This window comes from Argiope bruennichi, chromosome X1 (assembly GCF_947563725.1).
Source record: "Argiope bruennichi chromosome X1, qqArgBrue1.1, whole genome shotgun sequence".
Taxonomy (NCBI): Eukaryota; Metazoa; Arthropoda; class Arachnida; order Araneae; family Araneidae; genus Argiope; species Argiope bruennichi.
The window spans coordinates 61,684,029-61,709,036 of NC_079162.1; the positions used below are offsets into that span (position 1 = coordinate 61,684,029).

General features: G+C 27.7%; 1 protein-coding gene across 3 annotated transcripts in view; it reads right to left on the reverse strand.

The window, feature by feature from the left end:
* Window positions 1-245: 245 nt before the first annotated feature.
* LOC129959549 (fibroblast growth factor receptor-like 1) overlaps window positions 246-25,008 on the reverse strand; it is a 228,584-nt gene continuing 203,821 nt past the window's right edge. For 2 of the 3 annotated variants that reach the window (XM_056072444.1, XM_056072445.1), the window contains exons 7-8: window positions 17,314-17,560; window positions 246-1,322 (exon numbers count right to left, since the gene is read on the reverse strand). In XM_056072444.1, coding sequence (XP_055928419.1) covers window positions 1,036-1,322; window positions 17,314-17,560 — 534 coding nt within the window. In that variant the 3' untranslated portion in view covers window positions 246-1,035. The remainder of the gene's footprint in view (window positions 1,323-17,313; window positions 17,561-25,008) is intronic. The other variant, XM_056072443.1, reaches the window with a different exon arrangement.

The following is a 25,008-nucleotide window of genomic DNA, read 5'->3' on the forward strand; positions in this document are numbered from 1 at the left end:
TAACTGCTCTTTGTTTCAAGAAAAATTTGAAGCTCAAAAAATTATACATTATACCGTGGATGTTACGTATTGTTATTAGAAAATGATTATATTTTCTTTCACTTTCACAAAAAATTTACTTTTTTATATTTATTATTTATTATTTTATATTTATTTATGTTTCAGTCAATCCCAAATTTTAAAAAATGCAAATGGATAACTTTTCACAATTGAAGAGATCTATTAATAAAAATAATTTAAAATAATTATACTTAATCTGCAGAGAGCTATTTAATTGTTCCATTGTTCAATGATATTTAATTTACTTAGTATGTTATTTATTATTTCAATCAATTCACAGTAAAAATTTAAAATAATAGGTACTTTACATTTCAGAAATTTAGTTTACGGAAAGATATGAAAAGTAATATAAAAATTAAAACACATACATTTTATTCAGTGTACTAAATATACTCTTTTAAAACCAGCAGATTTTTTTTTATATTTTAATCAATTTCTGCTTTTCAGTCTTTAATGTTTAGTTGATTTTTACAAATACTATGAAATCGTTTTATCATCTTATCTCCATTTATTATTTGCTAACAAAACACGCATAGAAATAAAATGATATTATATTAATGGACTAATTGATAATGAGGCTCTAAAAACATTAATATAGAGAATAGTTTTTAAACACACACTTAAAGAAAAACTCAACATTCTAGCACACTAGAAAAAGAATAAAATAATTCTATTAAAAATAGCATTTTTACTAACATGAGGCAAGTAAAGTTACATAAAAGTGTGCAAAAAATAATATAATCAAAAGTATTATAAAAAATAATGAAAAGTATACTATAATAATATAAGCTTTGTGCGCTTAGTAATTTAGCGTCCGAAAAAATATCTATTCCATTGTTAAATAACGTTAATGAGCAAATTCTTTTTCAAATATATGAAAAAATAATTACTTTTGTATTAATTTCTCCTTTTACTGTATATAAGAATATATTTTACAAAAAAACTATCAGTTATATTTTTTGTGTTTGTATAATATCAAACACCACCATTTGAGAGTCCTGATACATATGTAACTGAATGCGTTGATCTGGGTTTACCGGATTTAATCGGACTTTTTAAAACATCTGAAGGTCCGGTATGCATCGGTATAAACCCTTCTTTGGTTACCATGGATACATCAACGGAATTCTCTTCAGGTCTTCTTCTCCTTCGCGGGCGGCAATAAAATAATAAGGCAAAAATACAACCTAAAACAGCACCAGCAACAACAATTACGGTAACGACGATAGGAAAAGAAAGCGTCGAGTGGTATCCATTATCTCCTAAAAAACAAATAAAAGAAATTATCACATTTTGGACTTAACAAAGAAACTACTTTCCACTATTAAGAAAGAAAAGAACTTTATCTTGAAACAATTTGTACAAAGATAAATTGGATTCATCGCTGTTTTACTTTTTTTTCCCTTACATACTTTGGATGCATCGAAAATATCAATAGTTATTCTCTGATTTTAAGTTATTTATTGCCCATTTAATGATCAAGAACTATTCGTAGTTAACTATAATACCGTGATTTTTGAATAAAAAATTTTGGCAACAATTGAATTTTAAATTCTGATTGTTTGTAGATAGGATAGATAATGAAACCAAAATTTCTATTATTCAAACTAAATTAAAAATATCAAAGATTGCAGAACATCACCAAATAACTAAAAATGTCTCATATTATAATTATAACTGTTTGCTCAACTAGTTTCTTTAAATCACGATTCTTTCACTGGCATTTGGAAAACCGACACAGATTAGATAAAAATAGAAACTGCATTTTATTAATGTAATATAAGATGTAAAAGCATTAAATTGGAACATATCTTTAAAGCAACTGTATTTGATACCAAAAATTTTATAACATTTGTATGTGCAATAAAAATTCCCGTGAATTTCGACATCTCAATTAAAGCTGACAAAATCCAAAGATATTAATTAATGGATATCACATCTCTGATTTCTCTGATTAAATTCAATTGTAAAGCTTCTAAAAATCCCCAAGATGTTTTTCAAACAATCAAGCACATTGTCCAGAAAACTACACGGCAGATATTAATAAAACAAATGACAGTTTTCTTAAATGTATTTTCAATAAGTTGTCTTAAGGTTATTGAAACGGTACATCGTTCATTTCCAAACAAGAACTCTTTGAGAAATTGGAACCTATTTTCAAAACCTCCAATACAATCCCATCAAGTTGAACATATTCTTTTTTAACCACCAAGCTGTAATTTTAAACTGGTAAAATTAAAATTTGCTGCAGGTATAAGAAATATCATTTTAAAAGGACTTATAATTGAGCATGGTTTTAATATATTTATTTTATAGTAAGTGCTTTATTTATGAGTTAAAAAAAGATATGATAATAAGCTCAAAATAAGTAGAATAAAATCGTTATTAATTCTGAATTTAATATTCATTTTTAAGGAAAAATAAAATTTACTAACAGTAATCCTCAAATTCCACTATTAGTAAACACATTTAGAAATTTTAAACTTATTTCCCCAAAAGATGTAATTTTGATAAAGGAAATGAAATGGCGTTAATGTTAGTAATATCTTTTTAATCTTAGTATATGTTTAGTATTATCCAGGTAGTATAATCTAGTTATGATAATTTAGCTTTCTTTAAAAATTTGTAGCAATGCTACGTAGATATTAGTAAATCTAGGTCTGAATTAACTGTAACAAAAATTTAAATACCGACTAAAATACATTATATTATGCCATGCACGAGAAGTATAGTAAATGAATATTAAACATAAAAATACATAATCTTACGCAAGTCAGATTTGAAATTTTATATAGATTTCGGCCCATAAAATATTTTTAAGTGTGTTACTATGTTATTTGAGAAATGTAATACAATAATTATATTTTTTTAATCTTCGCATAAAAAATATTGAAAAATACATCTTTGAAAAAATATGGAAGTTAAAAACCAAATGTTGCATGAAAATCGGAAGGAATATGTTTTATTGTCTAAAATAAAGTATAACCGAAAAGCCTTCTAGTGCAGAATTCTTTCAAATGATTTGTTCGAATTCCTACCGAAAGCTTAAGAACTATATTATCTATTTTCTGAAATAAGAAATAGGCAGAATTTTTATCCATACCCTGAAATATTGCAGTTTGAATGAGAAATATCAGAAAATTCTCATTTTCATTTTCGCATTATGAAGCATTAAAAAGCAACTGCAAATTTTTTTCTAAACAAAAAGAATGCTTATTCGGCAGCTCTGAAACTGAAAAACACAATGCGAAATTATTATACCAAATTTGAACAAAATAAAAATATTTGGAAGTTTATGAGATTTCTCGAAAGGAGATTCTATCAAAATTTAGAATTTGAGAAAATAGCATTTCGGTAAGTAGAATAGTATTAATACCGGAATCATGCAAGCATAAAAACCAATGTAGCTTCCCAAAAAATGAGCTTATGAACAAAATTTAAGCAGATTTATAAAGAACACTGTTTAGAAATTAAGGATGCCGAAAAACAATTGTTCATTAGGCAAAAATTTAACGTAACTCCCTTAAAAATGTTTTTAAAAAAATCAAATGATGCAAGGTAAAATCAAATTGAATGACTTAAAAGAAAAAAAAAAAACATTATTATGAAGCTCTTATTACTAACTAGTTTAAATTGCCAATTGAAAATTCCACAGTTTTTTTGGAGCAAGAAAAACAATGAATAAAAAAATTTTCTTCGGCCTTTTCAGATTTTTTTTTTAATTCCATAAGCAAAAAGAATTGTTAAACGAAAAACATGCATATACGTGTTTTCTTTTTACAGAAAAAAAAATTCTGTCATAATATGCAAATATAATCACTTTTTATACTCAAAAACGTTTTTGAGTTTTGTCATCAGTAAATTTAGAAATAAAAAAAAATTCAAAACAAAAAGATTATTATTTTAAATGACGTTAGCTCCCACTTTTTATATAATACTAAATATGCGTTCAAAAGATGAATGCTGCTATACTGCAAAGTAAGGTTAAAATATTACTTCAGATATAGCTTTAATTTTTATTTCTTTATTACTTTGTCATCGAAATGAACATATGTAATATATTAAAAAGGAAAATTACTAATTAATTAAAATTATTAAAAAACGTTTCTGAGCAATTAAAATATTTTCTGAATGCTTTTGATTGATAAGTGTTCATAACTTTAATTTAGTTTAATTCATAATCATAACTTTAATTTAGTTAATCTATTCTTTAAGAATATTTGAAGATAGTTTGCATCTAATGTTTTATTTAAGAATACTGCAAAAGTGCTATTCCACTATTGTAATCATTAATATTGGTCATCATTATCTTTACGAACAGTTTTATGTTTAAAAATCGCAATTATTATTCTTACAGTAGAGGGTAAGAAAATATCAAAGTAAAAGATTTTTTTATGAAAAGGCTTGTCTTTATGTGCAGATTTTATACCTATGTTACCGGCAAAGTGTGAAATCTGGCATTCTGTAGAAGGCCTAGGCATTGTATATAATGCCTAAAATTAGCCGGCAATTTATGAAACGATTCATATTTCACAACTATCCTAGGCATTCTATAAAATGCCAAATGAGATACCGGCAAAGTATGAAAGACATCACCGATTCGTAATGAAATGTAATTTAAAATGTCATTCAAACCTACTATGTTGCAGCAAGTAGGTTAATTTTAATTACTAATTTTTGATATGAAAATTTAGTTTCCCTTAATAAGAAAGGCTTACATTTTGCTTTGCACTACTTACATTTTTCTTTACGCATCTTGAATAAATTTTTTTAATGTCATTCTCATTATTTTTTCAGAATAACATTTGTATTTTTGTGGAATACAAGTCATTTATATAACAGCCTTATCAGGACCTTTTTCTAAACTTTGTCTGAGTAGCATTTGTCATTCTGTAGAATGCCTAGGTGTTATATACAATGCCTAGAGAAAGTATATAATAATTCTCATATTTAATACTTTGCCTAAAAACGTTTGGTTGTACATAGAATGTCGAGGCATTCTATAGAATTATAGTATTTTATAATTTGCCGGTGACATACATATTCATTGTGTACATATTTTTACCTAGAATATACAATACTACATTGAATTCCATTTTTAAATGAATTTTTATCAAGTTTTTTATGGATGTGAGCCTTCAAAAGCGAGCACACTAACTATAAAGGATACTAATTTCTATATTTTTGAAGTGCAAGCAATTATTTCATTAAACTGAACGTAACCATAAAACTGCTACATACATCTATTATGGAACAAAAATAACGATTTTCCGCTGTCACAGTATTACATTTTATATAGGTGTATTCTAAATGTGCTTTCATTAGATAAATAAAGCTATAATGCGAAGTAAGATTAAATGTTATTTCTCTTGCTAAATATTTGCTCTTTTCTGGACTGGTATTTCAGTCCCTATTTTTAAAGTATTCGATATGAAATTATAATATAAATCAGAAATTATCAAAATATAATATGAATCAAACATATACATCATCAAAATATAGTGTGAATCATACATAATTTGAATGTGACAATTATTGTGATAGCATATAAGAATAGTTTTGATTATCAAGGGCTCAACTTCCTAATTTGGTTAATTTAATATAATTTTTTTCAAATTCTTTCAAACTGTTTCTTTGAATTCTAAAATCGTTATCCTTTGCATCTTCTATTCTTTACTTTTTATTTATTTTGCAAATCAGTTGAACTAAATGGAGTATTCTCAGGATCAAAATAGGAACGATTCATTTGTTACGTAACACTAATCAATAGTTCGATTAATTCGCGTTTCAGACCCAAATTAAAAATCTTTTTTTAACGAAGATCTTGTTAGAAACCCACCCAAGATTGGTATCAAACATTAGTCCTACTTGTTCGACACAAAGAGGGAAATAAAAATGAATAAATGAACCCTATCTAACCGAATTATTTATCACGATTTTTTCACGTGCTCTTTCGCATCAGCTTATGAAACTATTCTTAGTGAAGTTATATCCTTGAATTTTCAAAAGGCCTCTCCTTCCCCTTCCAGGCTTTGCCTGTTTTTTTATAACTGTTCTAACAAAATTAGTCATTCTAAAGTATAAAAATAGGAAAAATTGATTTACTGCGAAACACTAACGAAAAATTCGACAAATTCATATTTCTGTAGAAAATTCAAGACCCTTTTTAATAAAAAGGAGAGCTAGTTATAAAATTTTGTAGGTTTATTATCAGACATTTAAACTACTTATTAGAAATAAAGAGGAAAATAAAAGGGTACTAATGTTCTGTTCTTCTCCAGAATACCAAATATGGAGGAAACTTGCAGCATGTAATATGTAGTTAGAGGAAGTATTACTATGTTTGTTACATTACTTGTTTTTAAAATAGCGCTAAAAATCAACGCCTCATTTCAAATACTTTATACGCAATAGACAACTTATTAGCACACTTTCGAGTAGACAACACATTAATAAAAAGATTAAGCCACTGAAATGAAAAATATTGGTGAAATGCATAGGAAGAAAAATTGTTTCGTTCATATCCGTTATTTGTTTTTAAAATAGAGTTAAAAATCAACACCTCATTTCAAATATTTTATAAGCAAAAAACAACTTATAAGCACTTCCAGTTGGTAATGCAATAATAAAAGGAATAAGCTCCTGAACTGGAAATATTATTAATGAAATGCATGGGAAGAAAGCATTTGCTGAAACATATTTGTATGAATTATATTAAGTATTAAGCAAGAAGAAATGGAAAGAATGAATATTAAATTATAATACACACTAAAATAAAAAAGACAAACATTTCATAAAAAAAATTATAAATTCGTGGATATATTGTATCTGGTAATTTCTTTAATACCCAGATAAATTTTACATGAATTAAAAGCGCATTTATGAAGTTAAAAACCCCATGAAACTACTTGTATATGCATAAATTTTCGCTAGTTCGATAATCATTTTTTCCCGACTGCAGGTCAATTTATAATAAAAGCTCTACTTTCAGACATCCTCTTTACAGTTTGAAGTTAAAACTATGAAGAATGCTTCGCTTTCTTCATAGGTACTGATTATCATCAATCAGCCTTTTATGTATTGATTATTAACTACACTAACAATACAAATTTAGCCATTGATTATTAACAATACACTAACAATACAAATTTAGGTATTGATTATTAACATAACATTAGGAATACAAATTAAGGTATTGATTATTAACAATACAAAATTAGTTATTGATTATTAATAATACGCACAATAATAACAATTAATTGCATATTATTTTAGCCTTTCATCAAATGATACTGAATTTTTTAATAACTTACGAATTAAATTATTAAATTTCTACATTTTTTTTTTCATTTGAAGAAGAAATTACTTTTAGTAAAAAATAAAAAAAAAATTAACTAAGCAATAAAAATTTCAAATGTTTTTAATCAAAAATTAACTTTTAATTCATTTTATTAAACTTTTGGATTTTTATACTTATTTATCTAGATATGATCGATAGACTCTTTATTTACATAAATCTTATTTTAAAAATATAAAAAAACATGATTATGTAAATTTATGCACACATCAAATTACTAAAATTCATAGATAAATGTCTTTATAACCGGACTACAAGAAAGGTTTACAGGAAAAAAAAATTAAGCTCCCCTCCCCTCTCATAAAGCTCTCTCCAATTAAAAGCCCTCCTCCTCTCTTTTAAAGCTCTCTCTCTCTCTCTGTTTAGTTTTCTGTTATTAAGTATACAAGGAATCTTTTGATGTACCATTTCTTTTTAGTTATCTATATCTATCTATTCTATATCTATATCTATACTTATAATAAAGCTCAATGTGTGTGTGTGTGTGTGTGTGTTGGCGCTCTACAGGCCAGACCGTTTGAAATACAGCTACCAAATTTGGTACATGTATACCTTGGAGGTTGGGAATGTGCACCTGGGGTTTCTTTTTTCGAATTTTTAATTAGAATTTTAATTATTAATTAAAAACTAACTTTCCCGCCAAAAAAATCTTCCATTTTCCCCACCGCCAACTTTTCCGCCAAAAAAAATCTTCCATTATCCCCAGCGCCAAACGAGAAAGGCTTCAGTTTTTTTTTCTCCCAACAGTAATAGGCTAGGGTTAAAATTTTTCGGCGGATTATTTCAATCGGTTCTGTTTATTTTCTTGATGTTTGATGCATTTAAAATTAAACATTGTTAATGAATCAATCTTTCAGATTCATTCTGAAGTACTTTTGAATTAAAATAAAACAGAATAAAGGAAATTAAAAATTTCTAATCCGCACAGCGTTACCCCAACTGGCGTAGAAAAAAAATCACGTATTTGCGTTACGTAACCGGCGAAGAAAATTCACGCATGCGCATTCTGTTCTGATTGTTGCCATGACAACGTTATCAATGGATGATTTAAATTATTTTTGGGTTAGTTGCATGCTTTTGTAAGTAAATTGTATTTATGTTAGTTATATATTTTTTGTATATGCTTATAGTTTTAAGTACATGGTTTTTTAAGTAGTTTTTTTGAAACCTGTTTTCAACCGTTTATTTTAAACGATTCGTTTTATTTTCTTAGTGTTTGATGCATTTAAATTTAAACATTGTTGATTAATCGATCTGCTCATAATGAATCTAAGAAAATTTTGTTGACCAACTCTTGAGATATTACATAAATTAAAAAAGATATTCTTTAGTGCCCATAAAGTTTAAACGCTGAGTGACTCTATTTTCAGTAATCAGATTATAAAAAAATGCTTTGTTTCAGTAAAAAATATTATTATATTAATTGAAGATAAATTCTTTCCACTTTAATTTAAAGCATAAATTCTACTGTTTTCAACCGTTTATTTTAAACGATTCGTTTTATTTTCTTAGTGTTTGATGCATTTAAATTTAAACATTGTTAATTAATCGATCTGCTCATAATGAATCTAAGAAAATTTTGTTGACCAACTCTTGAGATATTACATAAATTTAAAAAGATATTCTTTAGTGCCCATAAAGTTTAAACGCTGAGTGACTCTATTTTCAGTAATCAGATTATAAAAAAATGCTTTATTTCAGTAAAAAATATTATTATATTAATTGAAGATAAATTCTTTCCACTTTAATTTAAAGCATAAATTCTACGGGTGCTAACAGAAAATGAGAGAGATACATATTACGTTATGACTGAAGGCCTTTATAATATTATGAATGAATTATATGATAATCAAAATTTGAAGTTTTAAAATATTTTGATGAAGAAGCTATTAAAGTAGAAATTGCATAAAATATTTAATTATTAAAATTTTAACGAACATTAAGATTGGCGAACCGGCTGGTCGCCAAAGGCGACTAGTAACTAAATAAGGCTATAAGGAATCTGATTTTCAAAAGATTGTTTTCCTATTCGTTCTTTTAGGATACCAACGTTAATTTTCGATCTGAAATATTTTATTTGTATTACTTATTTCGACTAAGAGCAATTTAAATTATTAAATGCAAAAAGGATAAGGTAAAAACTATTATTTTTCCCAAAATCTGATTTGAAAAAATATTTCAAATAATAACCTTTTATGAAAATGTAACGAAAAAGAACAGATGATTAAATAAATCACAGAGATTTTCAATAACAATGCATGGACCATGTAAGAACTTAATTTTACAGATAAAATAAAACTGTAAAAGCAACTGCAAACTTTTGTAGGTTTAATTTAAAACCCATCTCTCACAAAATACACTTTTTTCTAGAATAAATTACTTTTTAATAGTATTAGTAGTGGCATGACATATATAAGAAAAAATAAGATAAATAGAGTTCCATTTAGTCAAGCTGAAAATTTCAAGAAAAATATTATTCAAATCACCTTCATTTGATTCAGCAAAACATGACTTCAGAATTCTTTTTTTTTTTTTTCAATTTAAGTTACTGGAATGCAGCCAAGTCTTTAATTGAGTTAGCTTTAATTCAATAATGCGATTTGACCGTATTGAGATAAAAAAAAATGGCAAAAATATTAAAACTGAAGTTACAGTAAAATAATCTCTCCCACGTTATATTCACAAAACGCTAAAATAGCGATGAAGTTTCAAACAAAAAGAGAATTAATTTAATAAATCTTAGATTTAAACTCGTTAGTTTGCTTTACTCCTCCCACCCTCTTTTTTTTTTTAGATCTCCACTGATGTTTAGCTTTTGATAATGCCATCTTTTTGGATGTAATTTAGTTAATACAATAGTTTAAATTTATGCAGAAAAAAGAATCCCAAAGAACCATCATGTACAGGAAAGCAGTAAAAGTAAAAAGTTTATGCTTTATTCTTTCTGCGTTTTTATATGACTATTACAGAGAACTAAATCAGTTTCTTTTTAAATAGATTATTTTATGAGAATTGGGAATTTTATTATTCATTTTTAGGTCTTTTTAAGTATTTTTCTTTTATTCTAAGGGTGTTAAACTCTAGCACTAACCAAATATACAAAGTCTATGCGTATATGAGCCCCAAAATAAATAAATATTTAATTTTTAAAGAAAAGTAGGTTAATTTCGAAAACATACTATAAAAACTATCATAAATTTAATGCTTCCTTCAAAACATTTCTTCTCTGCTATCATCTTTTTTACCTAAAAGGATATCTTGTTTGCAGTAATTAATTTCAAAATTGCTCAAAAATGAAGCAATTTCATTTACCAATTCTAGAGTGTCTTCAAACCTGGTTGGCAGTGAATCTCAATTACCTTCATTTGCCATACATCTCAAGACTAAATCTGTATCTATAAAGAAAATTGAAGAAAATTTTTTTTCCTAGAATTTCATATCAACACTGATACTTTTTTTTTACCTTTTCGTTTTAATTCGATCTAGTCTCTAATTTAATTTCATTCGTTCATGAGTAAATGAGATATTTTAAAAATTTAGCTATAACATTTTTGTTCAATGTTTTATTACAGGCCGTTAGGTTTTGTAGACAACAAAAATAATCCTTTTAACACCTTTTATGTAAACATTGAAATTCGTTCTTAAACATGAAATGTACGAAAATATAAACATTTATTTTATTCTTCTTTTATATGAACACTAATAGATACGCCCGGGATTAAAATCCTTCCTTATATAGTATTTTTAACGAAAAAAAACTACCTTCGTACAATAAAAACACAAAATTCTCTTATGGCCTAAAACATTTTTTTTAAATTAACCATTCCCAGGGGGATGAGAAATATGCTTCTCATCAAATTCAGCAATCTTTGTATGAAGTTTTGCTGGTTGGCATATTTTCTGACAAATTTTTCAATAAGATAGAAACTTAGATACTCCATTTCCTTATCTCACACAAACTGGTGTGTCTTGATTTGTTATTTACCAAAATCAATTATATAATCAAATTAAATTTATCTAATGAGTTATGAATCACATTTCATAAGCCAATTGCATTCCTAAAAATATATTAATATATCATAATTAGAAAAAAGTGGCCTTTTAAAGGGTTAAATTGGACTAACAGTTGAATCAGACGACTTTTAAAAACCACAGATTGCTAATTTTCTCCATAAGTTATTAATAATCGTTATATTAGCAAGGTAAATTTTGTTCACAAATATTAAAAAATAAGAAATATTGTTTTCAAGCGTGATTAAATCACTTTTTTAAAACCAATAAAAGGGTTATCAATAGATTATTAAAATAAAAATAGTGGTAAAGTATTCAAAGTATGAAAGAGACACATTTTTTAATAATTTTTAATTAATTGAAAATAGCATTGGTTTTTGTATTTTGAAAATTTGATAGTTCTCTGGTTTTATTTAATAAATGATCAAAATTTACTTGAATTCGGGCACAACTGTTTAGAAGGGGATGTGGAATATGCATACATACAAAAATAAGTAGGTACAGTGACTTTCCTTTTATATTAAGATAAACAGCAAAAACTATTTTTAATCATTCATTTTAATTCTTAAAAAGCAACGAATGATAACTCACAGTTAGTATATGAATATGTTATATTCAGAAAGCAGTTTTATAGATATATATATCAAACGGGAAAAGGAATAATAGAAGAAAAATAATATCATATTTAATTTGGACATGTATTCAAACATTTTCATCATTTCAGTTATTAAGATTAAGGTTATATTATTTCATTTTCGCGGTAAAGAGCTTAGAGGCAAGAACAAGACAGAGAGAAAGAGAGTAATTGAAGGAAAAATTAATAATTCATATTCTCAGTTTTCATCTTATGAGAGAAAATATTTCATTTGCAATATGGGAACTTTTCAACTTCAAATATAGGGGAAAGCAAGATGAAATTTCGGATTTCAAAATAATATTTATAATTCTAAATAATTTAAAATAACAAAGAATTTTAAAAGCAAATTATTAAAAGACATTTATTGAAATATCAAAGAAAAATTAATTTAATGATTTGCATTAGTATTCTACGATTATGTCGAAGCAATAAAGAAAATATTTTCGTAAAAAAGAAATATCATTGCCAAATTTTAACAATGTTGTTAAATACCATGTTATGAAATGTAAAAACAGGCAATAAAAATAAAATCATATCCGTTCAGTAGAATTTTATGAAATTTGTAGCAAAGCTAGTTGCATATTGGACTTTTATATGGATAAATTATGAAGGTATGTAACAAAATATAAAATCATATTAACACTAAAAGTAGCTAACAAATAAATAAAGGATGTACACAGATTTTCGAATAAGGAGGAACTAATAAAGTATGCATATTAAACTGAAACACTTTCATTATTAAAAATAAATAAACTCTATCGTTATTAAACAACATCTGATGACATAGTTTGATAGTATACAGAGATCATCTACACATATACATACATATATACATCGCTAAGACAGACGCATTTCATGCTTAATTAGCATAAATTAGATTCTTGATAGTATCAGACTTCAAAACCATTACTCACTCCAGCGAGAAATTCTATAGATGCTTCAGAACTTCTGTGCACCAATTTTACAGGCATCCATCGACTAAATATTCAGAGAAGCTTTCAGGAAGACTTCAGTCGTCAACATTAACCCGAACGATTATAGCCAGCACTTCGCGGCATTCATAGCACCGCCTGTTTTCAGCTATACAATTACGCGTTGGAGCCAACTGTCACATTAGTACTAGGTCTACAAGCAATCATCTAGAGATAAGTTCTAAAGAGGATGATTATTTTACACATACTCATAACTGCAACCGCGTAGATTGCATGTTATGCTATGAACATTGAAATTCCTACAATGGGCTCAAGAATTAGGTCTTTAAAAGCATTTCAGCTGAGTCATCCTTAGTCGTAGATTATAAATACGGATTCCTTAGGTGACTTAAATGAGGTATTCAAAAGCTGAAACATTCATCTAAGAATGAAGCTTTAATACTAGTGGTAAGCATCTAGGTTAACTGGAAGAATCGAAAATGAGACATTCCTTGAAAATAAATAACACCTGAACAAATATTTAGAAACATCTGTTTCTAAAAATTGAATTCATTTATATTTCTCTAACGGTAATTTTATTCGTATTCACAACAATTCAATTTTACAGAGATTTTTAAAGCTGAATCATTCTTCTTAGAATGAAACATTAATAATAGCGGTGAACATTTTGATTGCTTTAAATTGTTTTCAAAACGACGCATTCCTTCAAAATAAATAAAACCTGAAAAAAGATTTAGAAAATCCTGTTTCAGAAGTTGAATTCAATCTTTCTTTCAATTTGTGTTCGTCCTCATAGTGATTTCATAGTTACAATTTTTTACTCTAGCATCTTGAAACCGGAAACAGCTATGCCAAAAAAATCTAATTTTATAGCATGCTTATAATCATGATATGATTAACAAGCATGTTTTTATTTATTAGTGATTTTTCCTTTTTACTTATTTCAGTTCTGTTATATTGACACTGTTGACGCCACCGTTTTGAAATAACACTAGAACTATTTTGGGAGAGATTTCGTAATTTCGAATCGCGAACAACACCGGAGCTGGCATCCCCACTTCACGCTTCGGCATCACATCATCGGGAAGATATTTGTGCCAAACTCATTTAAATTGCACCGAACCCCTTTGAGTGGATATTCTTCAATAGAATTGAATTTTGAGCCTAACACCCTCCGTTCCCCAAATAGAGACATTATCGCCAAGCCATCTCGGTTTCTATTCGTTATGGAGAAAATTAGTTTGTTTGTTGTTTCATATATTGAAACAACAATTCTCAACAATTAGATACTTTTTTTGCCAAAGAAAAATTGATGATTTCATTAATACCAATTTAAGTGCTTATCGAACGGAAAAATAAATCTCATTTGACACATTTATACATCAGACAAGGAGAAAAAAAGTATTTCTAAATTACTAATGTCATCAGAATTACAACGCTCTTTAATACTACAAGCAAAATAAAGAGGGGGACGAACTCCTTCATCTGCATTGAAAGGAATTGTTTACTATAAAAAGATATCAGAGAGCACAGAAAATAAGTTCCCGGTGCAGTTTTCTTTCACTATTGTTAATATAATTATTCAAAATGTGTAATAAGCTATTATTAATAAGGTTTTGTGCCCTATATTTCCATCTATTTCTTATAGAATTGCGCATAATACGCAATATCATCTGATGCAATATAATCAATTCTCTGAAATCACTTTCAATTTTTTTTCTACTTTTATAATTTCCAATGTATTTTTATAACGTAGCTTACACACAAAAAAAAATCAATGAAAGGAGAGAAATACAACATTGAAAAAGTTGCTTGAGTAATAATAATATGAGCTGAATTAGGTTATATTTCATAACATATTTTTAACACGTCCAAAATATTTCTATAATTATATATGGGGACAGTTCACAAAGTAATTTTGGTATGTAACGGAAAGAAATACCCTCAAGGAACATATATCTTGAAGGTAGAATATATATGAATATTGCCATAATAGATATGAGATTTGGTGTGCAATGTTTAATGTTTTTTCCTCCTGATAGATGGCGTAACTAATTAAATGGTGATAAGTCGAGCGATTCTATCTCGTACTTCCCATACGCGTACTCATTCGTATTTGGAATATGAAACAACTGAAAAATCTTAAGTAAGAACAAGAGAGAAAGAAAGCGTTCGTGTTTGGTCGCGGCTGAAAGGTATTGAAAAGACTAAACGATTATCTTTTGTCCGTTTATCATCTTGCAGTAAACAGTATCTTTTACTGCACATGAAAATTGAATTTAAAAAATATTTAGAAGAAAAATGTTTAATTATTACAACTCCCAAATATCAACACCGAACCTTAAATACCATCCACAGATAGTAATTATTTATAATTTGCTTTTAAACTTTCTTTCTCATACATACAAATGTCACGTTTACGGAAAAATTACTCTTATTTTCCTTAATTTTACTGTGTTATCCACTCTAATTTTGACCTGGAAGAAGTAAGACAATCTTGAATTCTTCAAGATAAATTATTCTGACTCCTTAAGCATTTCATGCATCACGGTATCACGTAATTGCGATTTTAATTTAAGAGAGATTTCAGCTCTAAATTTTATAATTATACTTGGATTACACCGGCACATTACATGTAAAAAAGAGTAATTACATGTAAGTTATTAAACGGACTATGTAAGATTAATTAAATTGAACTAGTTTTGAAACCTTAATTACATCCGCAACATTCTGTCAGAAGTGGCGTTGATGCATATATCGTCTTATTCAATTAATATTTTACTAACATCATATTACTGTCAAATTAATATTTCTCTCTGCCATATTTTATCAGAAACATTTTCAAATATGTTTATAATATATATTATAATATGAAGTATGAATACAATATTTCGAATTGAAACTACCTTCATATTGTAGTTTTTTTTTTAAAGATATGGGACAAAATTTGTAACTATTTCAAAATACAGGGTGGTTATAATTCAAGTTCCACTTTGAAATAGTCATAAAAGGAAAATTACTGGACTAGATGTTATCAAACTTGGTAATGGTTTAAAGGAGGTCATAAAGGAGTTCTTTTCCACCAAAAAAAGAAAAAAGTTCAAAAACTCACCACCAGGGGTAAATGGCGCTGTATGAAATATAATTAAACAAAATAGGACGTGTATACATGGATTTAAAATGTGTTTTATCGTTTCTGAAACATGTTACAACACATGTTCAAAGTGGCTTCCATCATTTTCTGAAAGCAATTAAGTCGCATTACTGCATTCTCAACATTAGCTCTTAGCATATCAGGAGGAATGTGATGCACATGTCGGCGCATCGCCTCTTTCAATTCCGCCATTTTTTTACATTATCACCATAAACAGTGCTTTTGAGATAACCCCATAGCCAGAAGTCATACGGGTAATGTTTGGTGACCAGGGTGACCAAAAAGTGGAAAAGTATCGGCCTATCACCTGTTCATTCTTGAAATATTACTTAAGTAACAGTTTTATAACTGAATCTTGGAGTGAAGATGGTAAGTACAAATTGTTATAAATATTACCTTAGAAAACAGATCTAATGTTGGGTTTTTTTAAAGTTAAATTAAGAGAAAAATCTTATACCTTAATACTAATGATGATTTGCAAAATATTTTCAAAAGTGTCTCTTTTAGATTCCCTTTCAGAAGTAATCATAATGCATTTTAGTCTAAAATCTCACCGATATGTTTCGAATAAATAAAAATATACTGATGCCAGAAAACATAAATTATCTAAAAAGGAAATGTAAACCACTTCGAACGGAATTTTATATTCATTTGCTTTTAAATAATGAAAATTGAATTGTATTACATTATTGAAATTATTTGAAGTTTCACAATTTAATTAGTACTGAAAGACTAATTGAGTTTCCCATATATTTCTACTTGCTTGTTAAGTTGTATACAATTCCAAGAGGAGAGGCACCTCGTAATTGAGGCTGAGAAACTTCCGGAGGCGGTGGTTGTTTCACACCACCCTTGTGGGTACACGAAAAAATCGGGTTCTGGCTCCTCCCATCGACGACGGGACGTACTTCCTTAGGGAAGGGCTGTACCGTGGTCGGTGATGGCCCTAAGGACTCCCGCCAGTATTGTTGTTGCGGCGGCCCTGTCATTCAAGTTTTTCTATGCGTTTTCTGGCGGGTCGGAGTAGTTAGTTTGTGGTTTATGGTTAAGTTGTATACAAAAAGTATAAGAAAAATAGACGATAAAAGCTGTATGAATGCTAAAAGCATAATGAGGTAACATTAAACAGTGGCGTATATTTTCGAAAGAAGTGTGTACTTACTAGGAATTACTTCAAGGTATGTAAACTGGTAATCGTAGCCATCAGTGTTTGCTCCAAAGCAAACGTATTTCCCAGCATCTTCTAACTGTGCGTTTTCTATCATCAGTTTATGGTAGTATACATCGTCTTTTAGAACGTAATCCAGCAAAAAGGGTTTGGTTATTACACTGAAGTACTCTCCTTTCATGGATATCGCATGCTTCCCCGGATCTGCATTAGTATCATCTACATGAACTTGTTTAAGCCACTAAAAATAGCAATAACAAAACAATTAATTTAATGCATAACAATATAAATTTAATAATAATTAATCTAATAAAGAAAAATTAGCTGAAAAGCTATTAAAAACAATGTCAAATCATTACAAATTGATAAAAATGTTTTGTTAAACGAGAAAAACCTCAGTGTCTCATATTTTTGTTTTTTTCTTTTTCAGTAAATGATTAATTTTTCCCTGGAAGTTTTGTTAGTTTCGTTTAGATACATTAACGTTTCTTTTAGAAACAACGCGAGGATAATTTTGGGATGTACCTTGTAATCTTGCACAGTAGTCTAATGACATGGAATATACCTGGAAGTCTGTCAGAATACTAGGAAGCATGATTGGTATATCCCTATTTCCTAGACATTTTTTAAGATTAGTTTTTTAATTGTAACTTTTTTATTATAGATAGAAAAAAAAAACATTTTAAATATATTTGCCAGGGTACTAGGAAGCATGGTTAGGATATCTCTATCACGTACACATTTTTTAAGATTACTTTTTTTTTTAATACTAACTTTTTGTTATGGATAAAAAAAAAATTGAAATATATAGTTCACGAAAATACCTCTAAAAGCTAAATAAACGAAGATAATACACAGAAACTTCAGGCAACTCAAAACTTCAAAATTTTTTATTATAACTGCATTTCAACTGATATTAACAAATAATTTATTATCAAAATTATTGAGCTGAGGTGATGACTGTACAAAAATTCTGCAAAAAAGGAACAGAAAAATTAAACATTGTCGAGCGTTCACAAAGAACTGTAAAACATTTTAATTGCAACATAATTTCTTATTTTAAAAAATATGATTACTTTATAGAGAACATTTCAATCTTAAAGTTTTTTTAGACTTAATTTTTTTTTCTGTTTCAGCCTTTATATGGGCCAGAAAAAAAACTCAAAAACATGTAATTTCCATTTTGACGAAGAAATAATAATATACTTTAACCTCATTTTCAAATAATTAAATACTTTTCCCTGACCGCCTATGGAGTTACAAAAAATTTGTAAACAAACATATTGCTTATCAAAATTAATGTGATTGAATTGAGCAGCAATCAGCTAGCGATTAAAGTAGAAACAAATTAATGAAACAAAGGAAGTAAAATCCTAATAGTTTCTGTATACAAATGATACGTAAATCCGGAATAGAGGTAACATATCTGCTGATACAGAATCTGTACTTTCCATTAAATAAAAGGTTAACTGTCACAGTAAACCTCTTATAGGAGGTTAATTTTAAAAATATTCAGCAATTCAGCATTAGAATGAAAAACAGAAATGCAATGAGTTAAATGAACTAGTAAAAAAATTTAAAATTTGTGTAGCTTCCAAAACAATACAATAATGAATCAACAAAACATAAGAATCTAAATTTAACTGTATATATATTTAGAAATACTTTAAAAGTTTTTGCTGCCAAACATGCTGGCACGAAAACTCTGTTGCTAAGCAAAGAACCTTATTACTTTTCTGAAGGTTTCTAAAAATTCATGCTCTAACTTCTTTGTATTGGAATTCATTTTATTATATATGTTTCTATGGTACGCCAAAGGCAAACATTTTAAGACTCTAAAAATAAAAAATAAAGATAAGATATTGAGGGAGAAGCATTCCCTAGGGGTATAATAATTAAAGATTTTGGTTTCAAACTTATATCCCCTGCCCTTAGAGAAAATCTGTTCTTTGTATAACTTTCTTTTCTGTGAAAGAAAACGGATATGTGTTGAACGTATTTATAGGAAATGCAACTATGTTGGTTTTTAATATAACTCAGCATTTTTTAAGATTTATTTAATCCAAAATATGTATACGTTGCTAAATTGAATCACGTATTAATTACACAAAATTACTTTTTAATGTGATCACCTGATATGATTTCCACATGTTCTAGTGAAAACAGAAAATAAATAAGTCCTATAATGTTTATAAATGAAACAAAATAAATTAAAATAGACTGATAAAAATTTTTGCCGCATTATTCTGCAACAAACGAGAAATTATGCTACTGTTTATTTTAATTTTAAAAATATTTCAGCCCTTTGGAAATTTTATGAGAAAATTTTTTAATGAAATCTGAACCCAAAAGAATTTTAAAACAAAAAGAAATAAATTTAATATAAATTTTATTTTAAGAAAACTTACGATAAGAAAAAGTTTTTGGGTATGCATATTAAAAAATTATGACACGTGGTAAAAAAAAATTATGAAATCATTTTGATCATGTTACAATTATAACAAAATTTTTAAATTATTATTCAGAATTATTCTTTCATCCCTTCTGAAATACTGAAACAAAATTTGAAGTTTTATATCAAATGATATCGATCTTAGTTTCGTTGAAATTTGGAGAGGGAGGGGGCGGGGTTATCAGCTCAGGTGTCGTCCAAAGTCATCTAACCGCAGTTCAAAGTCACGAGGTCCGTCGCAAAATAGACCTAGTATTGCTTTAAAACGGGACGTTAATATAACTAAACTAAACTAAAAGTTTTGTTGAGCCGAAAACACATTTACAAGCTATATTTTTTGTACTGTTTCAATTTACATAAAAGAATTATACTGCTAAGAAATCAGCAAAAGTGTGCAATGCTGGTTCCGTTTTATTTATATACACGCATATAAATTGAAGCAAAATAATATATATTACAAATAAAATATATTATAATAAGGATTGAAATAAACTGACTGGAATAATTTACAACATAAAGTCAGCCTTTCATAATCAATGCAATATTTGATATAAACTTTCAGCAAAATTCAAATTACTAAACACAGTTGAGGAGAAATATGTTTCTACATTTTCAGAGAGCTTAATTTAAATATCCGATGACGAATCTTTTTGTTAGCAAGTTACCACATAACTAAGTTTCTATTCCAGACATCATTTTCGCTTTGTTATTGGCGGCGTGAAAGTTGGTTATCGCTAAGGAAAATTCTTTATATTTGTTGCCTCGCTTCATTTCTACTCTCTTTACTTCAAATAACTCGCTTAAGCAGAAGACTAAAACAAACTGCTCGAGGCTATTTATTAGAAAAGGAGTTAGATTCAATTCTGGCGTCTTTTACGTGCAAAGTAACTTTGGTAAACCGAAACACTAATATTTTATGGGTTAATTTATTATTCCGCCGAAAGGGAGTAAATATGAGGTTAGTATGGAGTATTTAAACAAGAAACAGAATTTTCGAATATTAGTCTGCTCTCTTATTTATTCAGAGTTACACAATAAGGACGACATCGTGACACTTAAATTTGTTATTAATGCTTCAAATGGCACTTAGCCATATTTAAATAATATAACTTCAAAGAAGAATTTTTAAATAAGATTTCCGAAATATTAATTAAACGATCAACGTTATAGCATGGAACTTCATTCAAAACTAATTTAAACACAAAATGGTGCGGATGTTTATTTAAAGGAACAGTAGCGTGCGTCTATTGAGAATTGTAGTACTCCAGGCGGAGTACTCCTTTTGAAGTGCTTATATGTGGAAAATTGCCCACCTTTTCTAACCGACATTAGATTATCTTATGCAATTAAAAGTAAACCCCATTTGTTACTTTTCAATAACTGTAATTTGTTCGTATAAACTTCGCTTTACAAAACTTTAGTCGATGTCGTAAGGGTCTTTTCAGTTGTTTCTACTGGTCTTCTACTATTGTTCAGTAATACTTTCAGAACACTTTTCTTTCTATCGTGAATTTTCATTTTTTATTCCAGCTGCAATGCTTTGGTACGTTTTATAAGTTTGTTGCATCGTACTGTAATTTTTATTAGATTCAGAATTTTTTTTAATATTATTACAAATTATTTTTATATGTTTTAATCAATTATTTCCCCTAACAACAATTTTTAGTCAAATTATTCAGAGAAAAAAAATTTACGGGAATTTTAATCAGATTTTTTTCTATTAAGTTTCAATTTTTTTTAATAACTGTATTTTAAAAATATTTTTTTATTAAAAGTTTTGTAAAAAGAATGCATAATTTTAAAACTGGACATTCTTCTGCAAGTTAATATTAACTTCGTGAATATTCACTAATTTTTCTTGACTTTGAGTAAATTTTGACCAATATTCAAGAGCAGTAAAATACTGAATTTTAAGATTTTGAAAAATATTTATATTTCTTTATAACTTTTTTATTTAAAAAATTATATGAAAATATGGGGATAATATAATTGTATTTGAATATTATATGGTTAAATTTTAAAATTTCACAACTGTTTCATTTGTAAATTAAATGGGTTGGAAAAGGATGGAGTTTTTACTTTCACGGATGATTGTTAAGAGTCCTGAAGACACAAAACTTGAGGCTCCATAATCAAGGATTCTGTGTATAGATGAGTGTATATTGATGGTAGAACTTTCATAATTACGATCACTTAATTTTAGCATACATTTTATGAAATATTGTACCAGTTATGAATTGTTGCATTTCGATTACTAATAATATTGCCGTTCTTAGGAATTTATAGAGAATGTCTGCATGGAAAAGTCATATTATCAATTTTTATTATTAGTGCTTCGACTTGCAGAGCTTAACAGCCTATTTTTAATAATAGGGAAAATGAAAGATTGGCACTTTTCCAATCATTTTCTATTTATCCCTCTTTCTGTTATTCTATTTTCTCCCCTTCTTGACTTATTCACTCCGTTTAATATTCGCTCGACAAAAGCGTTTTTTATTTGCAACGTGTTACACGATTCTTTTGTTATTAATAAATTATTAAAATAAGAATAACTGTTTTGTAGAAAGGAAATAAATATACTTTGGAGTAAATTTTGGACTTAAGCACTCCTTTGCTAAATTGGAAAAGAACAAAGTAAACAAAATTTAAATCAGACTCATTTTTTAATTGGGTTACGAAAAGCTATGAGGCTTTATTTTAATATTTTTTGCAGCACTGCTGTTTTCTTAGTTGACGAAGCATCAGTGTAAACAAAGTTAATACATGGTTGATAAAATTATGCCTTGTTAATATTTCCTAACATAAAAACAATGCCTTAACGAAAAAAAAAAAAAAAAAAAAAAAAAAAAAAAATTTTCTTGATCGTACTTAAGTAAATTTAATATTTAGTACCATGTAATTATAAAATAAATTTATTACTGCATCAGGTACTTATTAGATAAAGAGAAACAATCAGGCGCATATACTTTAAGTTTTTACTTAATGGAAAATTTCTATTCATAATATTACATTATAGAATCATATCAAAATCTAAATTGTATTTTGAAATTTCATATATTATTCCCTGCAATCTGAAAGCTCACAGTGTTTTGGCGCGTTATCGGAATAGTTTATTCAATTCCGGTAAATTGAGAAATCTGTAACTTGGGATGAGGTTACTTTTTGAATTATAAAGTTGGAAATTCTTCAAGTGGTTCAATGAATGAATTTCTCTTTTATTTCTATAAGCAGAAACTATCATGTGTTTTCGAATACAGAAATAAGGTTAATAAATACGACGGCATTTGTAAACTGCAAACCATTTAATTATTAAAATCATAGCAGAAGGTAACCTTCATGTTTCTTTTAGTTTATTAATTCATTTATCTCTCACAAATGGAATAAAACATTCCTGGCAATCTGCCAACAGTTCATGATTAAAAACATATATTTAGATATTTTGAGTTTCTCTGATAGTTCATAAAATATTCTATTATAAACTATGAACTACAAATTCGTACATTCCCACAAACATTTTACATGCCGAAAGAAGGAAAATGAATATATATTTTAATTATAAGTATAATCAATTGATTTTTTTCTCCTCTTTCAAACAGATGCTTAACAAAGAGGTAAATTTCATTTAAAGTTAAACTAAATTAAAACAGTTTAATATAATTTTTAAGAATTAATTAATAATTTTAATTACTGAATAATTCTGGAAATATTAACTTTAAAGTTTTGCAAAATTTATAATCCTGAACTATTTCCATGCATCTCTTTGTAAATAACTAACTGATTATTTTTTAACTCAAGAAAGCAATTTTTGATTAAAATCTGTCGTGGAGTTATTATGAGAAGCTTTTAAACCTTTCTACGAAACTTTTTATTCACAGAAAATCATTCTCCGAACTATTATTCATAGGCATAAGCGTTTAACACCATTTTTCTCGTCTTTACCCCCCAAAATTGAATTTTCCTCTCGGCATGGAACAAACAATATGACGAGATACATTCTCAAATTAATTAACCTTGATATAAATCCTAAACATAAATATTGTGAAGTCTTTTACTAAAACTGTTGGGCTCGAATATCAAAATAAATGTATATGAATAAAGTAAAAAAAAAATCTCTATGAAAACTTTACTGTACACCAGAGAAAAATTTAGAAGATATACACGTAGAAAACTATAACATTTTAGAGATATTCATTGCAACTCAATTCATATAATATTATATACTGAAAAAAATTTTAATCTCAACAGATCTGTAGTTGCGTTGTGACTTATGGCACTTTACAAACCCGCTGACAGTTATCTGTCAGCGATTTAAGCCGAGTGAGCGTCTCTTGTTTTTTTAGTAGCGCCAATAAGGGCCAAGAGCACGACTTAGCTACTTCATACTTCACATTCGCTTGCAGGACCCCTTATTACAGGGGGTACATTCACACACCTCACAGATAGAAGAACACACAAGAAGAACAATCATGCCCGAACCGGGACGCCCAGATCACGGGGAAGACGCGCTACCCTTATGCCAGGATGCCGGCTGAACAAGTCTAAGAGGCAATTTTTTTTTCCTGCAAAACTTATATAAACCCATAAAAAGAAGTACAATAACTTTTCAATTATGCATAATTGTTAAACCAAAAATGCCGTTGAAAACATTTTTTCACATATAAAAAAAGGGTTTTAATGCTAAACGCAATAACAATAAACAAATTTTTCACAAAAAGAAAAAAAAAAAATTTAATTAACCATTTATAAGTACAAAAATGTATTGTTTATTAAGTTTAATGTACGTATAGGCATCCTAAATGTAAATAAAAATATATTCGAAACTGATTTGACGTTAACTGTCGAATTTTTTTCCCGATCTTTTTGCGAATTATTGTCCATGCACCATCAAAATCTATGAATAATTGAAAGTTTATTATATAAAGAATTTTTAACGATGGTCAATAATTTTAAAATTTATATTTTAATTTAATTTCTAATTAAAATAATGAAATTAAATGCCCCTTTTAGTTCTTAACTAAAATTTCTTAATTATTTTAAATTAAATATTTTTTTAATTAATTGATATAAAATTTTTACTAAAAATCTATTTGTCAGATTAATACGAAAATTAATGTATGACAGCTAGACCAGAATATGGCTCAAATCTCGACAATGACTTCTGATTGTCATACGACAAGTAACATGCTAATAATTTACACACAAATCACAGGCCACAGTTTTGTGATGATACATTATGA